The following is a 6,000-nucleotide window of genomic DNA, read 5'->3' as shown; positions in this document are numbered from 1 at the left end:
AATACCAACATGGGCCAGTGAAGCAACGTCCTCCACAGCTAGACTGAAGAACAAAAGGACAGCAACTTGTCTGTTCCCCTTCCCTGATTCCCCAACGCTGTTCCCCTCCCCCAATTCCCTAAAAAAGTCTTAAAAAAAAAAGAATCAATAAAACTAGTTGACAGTGTTTGCCTCTGAGGATAACAGAAGGGGTAAAGAATTGTCTTTTTCCAATGTATCTTATAAACCTAAACCTAGTCAACTCTCGCCATACAAACAATTCTGACAGAAAATGAAATTTAAAAATGAGAGGAGCTATCGCAGAGCACATCTCCATCCTGCTTTCGCTCTGGGCCCTCTCCAGAACACCAAAGCTTTAGCACCTAAATTAAAAATAGCAAAGCTTCCGTTTTCTCCCTAATAATACAATCATTAATTAATAATGTCTAGTGAGGCTGGTTCCTCTTCATGTCAGCTCTGCGTGCTTTCTTTTCCCTGAGCATCTCACTGCTGAAAGCCCCCCCTCAGCCCCTTGGTGACGACAAATCTTGAGATAATTTTATATATGGTTAAGCTGAATGTGACTAATTAAGTAAATTTAAATATCAAAAGTAAGCTGGTACAAAATTAGTTAAGTTTTCTCTCTTTTTTAAATATGACAAAGTTTGTTAGACTATTGGGTAGGCTACTGATATTACGAAAAAGTTTTCTGCCTGAAAAGTAAGTGATATGGGCCAAGCGAGTAGCACCCCCTCACCCCCACCACTGGACAACTTAAGTTTTCTTTCCTATAGAAATTTTAAGTTCCTCTTCCCTGGTTCCTTAACCCCTGGCTTTGATTACTCTTCTAATCAGTTTCTGAATCCTAAAGATTGCCCCTAGACTGAATCACAGAATCTCTCTCACCCACCCTGGCTTTAGATAACTACTTAAAACCTGTGACTTCCCAACATTCCCCAATCCATTCTGGACCTAACTCTTGGATAATCCCATCCCAGAGACTAAATAGGTTTTAACATTTCCCCAGGCCAGAATACTTGTTGATTGTAAACATTAAAGGCTAATAATAAATAAATGAATGAATGAATAAATAAATAAATAAATGTCTAGTGAATGTTTATACATTTTGAAATAGGTTGAAATAGCAAAACAAACATTATGAGAGCTATTCAAAACTGTTTACCAAATAGTGACAATGCATCAGTTGACATGCATCACCTCTATCTATAAATGAAATTATCTTCACATTTATAGCAGCTGTTGTATCAGGAGATTGGTTCCCAAATAATGCTACCAGAAAATAACACCAGTGACCTGTCTTTTCTCCATAGCTTTGAAAACTAAAATATACCACAATGAATGAAAGTTTTTTCTGGAATATCCAATAGGAGGACAGTGAATGTCACGGCATGCTGAAAGCAGATGTCTACGAAAGCAAACCACACTGCTGCAGGAGGTCTGTTTACATTTTATTTAGTTGCTAAGTATGCCTCACCAACATCATACACATAATTCCAGCTCCTCCAAAATGATGCTGGTGAATGTACAAGTCTCTTTTTGCAACTGTGAAATGAACAAAGAACACCATGTCATTTCCCCAGATCTATTAGCTCACTATGGCAACCCTCAAACATGACACAGCAACCCCACTACGTAAGACGGCACCATTCATGGCCAAGGGCCACCATGAACTGCACGGTCCCGTGAGGCCATCCTCAGAGCAGAACGAGTTTCAATGCTGGAGGCCTGTTTTCCCAACAATGATTGTGACATCATTATCAAACAGGCCTCTCCTTCCAGCCCCTGCTCTCCCTGTTCACCTGTGTCCTCCAATATTCCCAACAGATTATTTGGTAGTTTTGTCTTCAAGTTTCTCTCCTAAAGACCAGAAGGCTGAGACTGATAAGACACAGGAATAAAAAATAAATTCTATTCTCAGAGATTACCTTTTGTAAAACCCTTGAAAAGTAGTTCAATTGCCCCTCGTTATCTTGAACACAACACAGGACTCGTGGTGACAGCATCGGGGGTCAGATATCACTCTCAACAACAAATATGGATAGCTCTCCACTCAACTGCTCATGGAATCCCTACCTTAGGGTGAGAGGCCCACTTCTGTCATATCCAACTGAGGGACATCAAAACACATGACTCCTGCATATTTCAATATTCCAGCCCATATCTAGATGCTCCGTAAACTCTTTTGGGAAATGAAATCAAATCAAAAGGTGAGTCAGAGAACAGGGCTTCCATCTTAGCTCTGACTCTTAACTCGTGTCATCTCTCAAGTCACTTCATGTCTTTGGGCCTCTGCTGTTTCCCTGGCCACAATTGACAGGCTCTGACAAGCTGCTCTGTGAGTCCAGTCCATGCCTAACTTCCCAGGATTTTCACACTGCTTTCTCCCCTTAAAAGAATGGGGTGGGTGGGGCAAAGGGTTTAGAATCCATTTGGTGTAAGGTTTCTGCATCATGACTCAAATTACAGATATCTAATTGTTCATTATTTTTTAAATTCTAACTACAACACAGACATCTGTGTACTTAAGTTATCTTGGATATGATGAGATGCTAATCCCCTTGTGTGGGCTTCTACACAGTGAGACTGACATTACCAAACAAAGAACTACCATTTCAAAGATGTTTTCCAGAATTACTTATATATTTCTATCCAAACTCATTTGAGAAGGGCTTCATTCATTCAAACAAATATATTCTAAGCACCTACTATATTAGGTGCTGTGTGTATACGAGATATAGAACCATATGAAGCAAAAGAATGCTGAATTTTTCAACACCAATAGATTTTAAATATGCTTCTAAAATCAGCACGTGGCATGAGACCTGGCAAATGTCTGGGTGAGAGAGTCTCACTTCTGAGGAAGTGGAATGGGACAGGACCCCTCACATATGATCTGGAAAGATCTCCAACCACCAATCCACTAACCACATACTTTGAAAAAAATTACCACAACAAAATAAGTAGTACAAACCAAGATGTTAACTGAAAAAGAGGAGGGTGGAAAGAGCAGAAGAAAGTAAAAAAGTCTGAACTCACCGGGACTGTGGCAATCCTTTTTTACTGAGATCTGCCCTCACACGTTCTCCTACATGTCTGTAAATTTCCACTAAGCTGTTTATTGCTGCGTCTCGGACCTGGATATAAGAGAAGAGATCTTACAGCTGCTCTGTGTCATTCCACATGACTTCCTGCTGGGACACAACAGGCTATATCCCACCCCAAGTTATCACCAACTTACCAATGTAACTGTGAATACAATCCCTTCTAGACAATTGACTACATAAAGCCATATCTATCGGTTTTGACTCTATGGGTACAATTCCATAGGGTAGAAAAAATTTAGGTCCCATTGCTATACACATGTTCAAGTCCATAGCCCTTAGTTTTGTTTTTTTTTTTTTCATTCTTTAAGGTGATGTCAGGACACTAGAATTTTCAGGGCATCTTTCCAAATTAGAAAACACTACAAATAAATGAACTGTACTAAAAATAAACCACGTAAAGTATTCTGGATTTAGGTCAAACTAACACTTAGAGAGCAACCAAAAAAATGGATGGTACCAGCTACACAGAGCCTTGTATTCAAGCTCATTTAAAAAAAAACACACAAAAAAAAACCTCACAGCCCTAAAAAGGAAATGGGAAGAATTCCACAAATTCTACATTTAACACGGGACAGGATGCAATAAACGTCACACAAGGACACAAGGAGCTCGTACAGTTTAGGGGCGGGAACAAGCACTCCACAAGATAACCAAGAAATGTTTTACAGAAGAGGAAGGAACCATTTAAAATGGGCTTAGAAGGACCACATGTTATCAGGAAAAGATGGAATGAGACAAGTTCCAAACGAGGCACAGCCTGTGAAAAGGTGCAGAAGCAGCCATGAAAGACATATGCCTCAGGAGGAGCAAGTAAGCAGCCTGGCCAAACACAAAACGATCTAAGCAAGCAGCAACAAATAAGGCTCAAGAGACAGAATGGATTTAAAAAACAAACAAACAAAAGGAGAAATTTGAATATGGACTGTGTATCAAACATTATCACTGTATCAATGTTAAATTTCTTGAGCTGTGAAAATGACTTGTGGTTATGTAAGAAAATATCCTTGTTATGAGGAGATACACACTGAAGCATCTAGGAGCAAAAATATCGTCTGTTAGATTCTTTTAAATGGTTCAGGAACAAAAGCGTATTTCTGTGCAAGTGTGTGAGTGTGTACACATATAGAGATGTAAAACAAATGTGACAAAATGTTAACTGGCAAATATGGGTGTTCGTTCACTATAGTACTCTTTCAATTTTTACATAGGTTTATAATTTGCAAATATAAAGGTGGGAGGAAAAACTTTCTTTAATAAACAATGTAACCAAGGCCAGCTTATTGAAGGTGTAGAGAGGGAGACATATGTTTTTAATTCGGTGGGCAATGGTAAGGGAACAACATTTTAGATTTGGGCTTAAGCAATGAAATCCAAGTAACAGAGAAAAAGGATACAGGAAACAAGTAGGGGCACAAACAGTAATTTACAATCGGAATACTGTGAGCTACCCTTTAATTTAAAAGTGTTATAGAACAGATAATTTTACACATATTTTTCCCCCTTATGGAGGAAAATGGCAAATCCTAGGCCGTATTATCTTCTGACCCAAAACCTTATGCTATGGACTGAACTGTATCCCCCTATACTTCATATGTTGAAGCCCTAACCCCCAGTGTGACTAGATTCAGAGATAGGGCCCATACATACAAAGGTAATTAAGGTTAAATGAGGCCCTAAGAGTGGGACTCTGATACAACAGAATTGTAGTCTTCATAGGAAAAGACATCAGAGAGCTCGCTCCATTCTCCCCACACACACACACAAAGAGGTCCTGTGACCACTCAGCGAGATGGCAGCGGTCTGTCAGCCGGGAAGAGCACCCTCGGCAGAACCAGGGCCTGACTGACATGCTGGCCCCATGATCCAGGCTTCCAGCCTCCAGAACTGAGAGAAATAAGTTTTTTTATTTAAACCACTCAGTCTATGGTATTATATGATGGCAGCCCAAGGTGACTAATACAGATTATCAGTTTGTTTTGGAAAATAAATAATTTCTGATGTTAGAAAACATTTTTATATGGAAACATGCATGTATTACAAAAGTAGTGCCACTGTGGTTTGCATATCAGTAATAAGTGCATCACCTTTGCTTAATTTCTAGTGATGATATCTGCTCACAGCCAATCACACTGGGTGATTACCTTAAAGAGCAATCAACAGCCTGCCCATGACTGAGAAAGTCTGGGCAGTATGGAGTTTAAGAGATTTGGTGGGAAAACTACTAGCCTTAGTGTCCAAGGAGACCTGAGTATCTACTAGGCCATTTTAGGAACTGTGTAACCTTGGACAAAATACTTAAATTTTTTTAGGCAGTTTCCTCCTCCATAAGTTGACGGATGTTTTAAGGACTAAAAGAAATAATGGATTCATTCAACAAATGTTTGAGTGCCTACTATGTGCCCAACTGAAGTGCCTACACAGCTCAGACAAGGAACGCAGTGGGTGGAGCAGGGTGGGTGGACAGTGACAAGCGGCCCTGGCATGGGACCCTGCTGGCTGAGACAGAAGAGAAAATACGGAGGCTCAGGTAAACAGGCCACCACTGTCACTCAGCCATGGGGGAATGGAGGTACAGCTCTGCCACATCTTCTCATCTTTTGAGGGAAGTCAGAGATGCAAATCTGCCAAGTAAAATCACTGACATTCTAAATGTAAAATAAAAACATTCTGCAGACACACCAATCTGTGGGCTGAAATGAGCTTTTGGGCCAGTCGTTTGGGACCCACAGGCTGTGTATATGAAGCACTCGATTGTGGGACTTGTGGGACTAGTATTATCTACATCTTTTAAATCAACATTCGTAACCTTGAAATAATCATTCCTCAGACTTAGAAAGCTACAGGGTCAGATAGCATCTGTGAGTCTAAACCCAGCTTGAGTCAAGAAACACAGGAC

The 6,000-nt window shown here is 40.1% G+C and overlaps 1 protein-coding gene across 1 annotated transcript in view; it reads right to left on the bottom strand.

Annotated features, from left to right (window-relative positions):
- Positions 1 to 6,000, bottom strand: part of CLASP1 (cytoplasmic linker associated protein 1) — a 285,385-nt gene that overhangs the window by 180,381 nt on the left and 99,004 nt on the right. The window contains exon 7 of the mRNA XM_019667264.1: positions 3,037 to 3,134. Coding sequence (XP_019522809.1) covers positions 3,037 to 3,134 — 98 coding nt within the window. The remainder of the gene's footprint in view (positions 1 to 3,036; positions 3,135 to 6,000) is intronic.

This window comes from Hipposideros armiger, unplaced genomic scaffold, assembly GCF_001890085.2.
Source record: "Hipposideros armiger isolate ML-2016 unplaced genomic scaffold, ASM189008v1 scaffold_491, whole genome shotgun sequence".
Classification (NCBI taxonomy): domain Eukaryota; kingdom Metazoa; phylum Chordata; class Mammalia; order Chiroptera; family Hipposideridae; genus Hipposideros; species Hipposideros armiger.
Note: the sequence above shows the minus strand (reverse complement) of the source record. Positions and strands in the feature narration are given on the sequence as shown.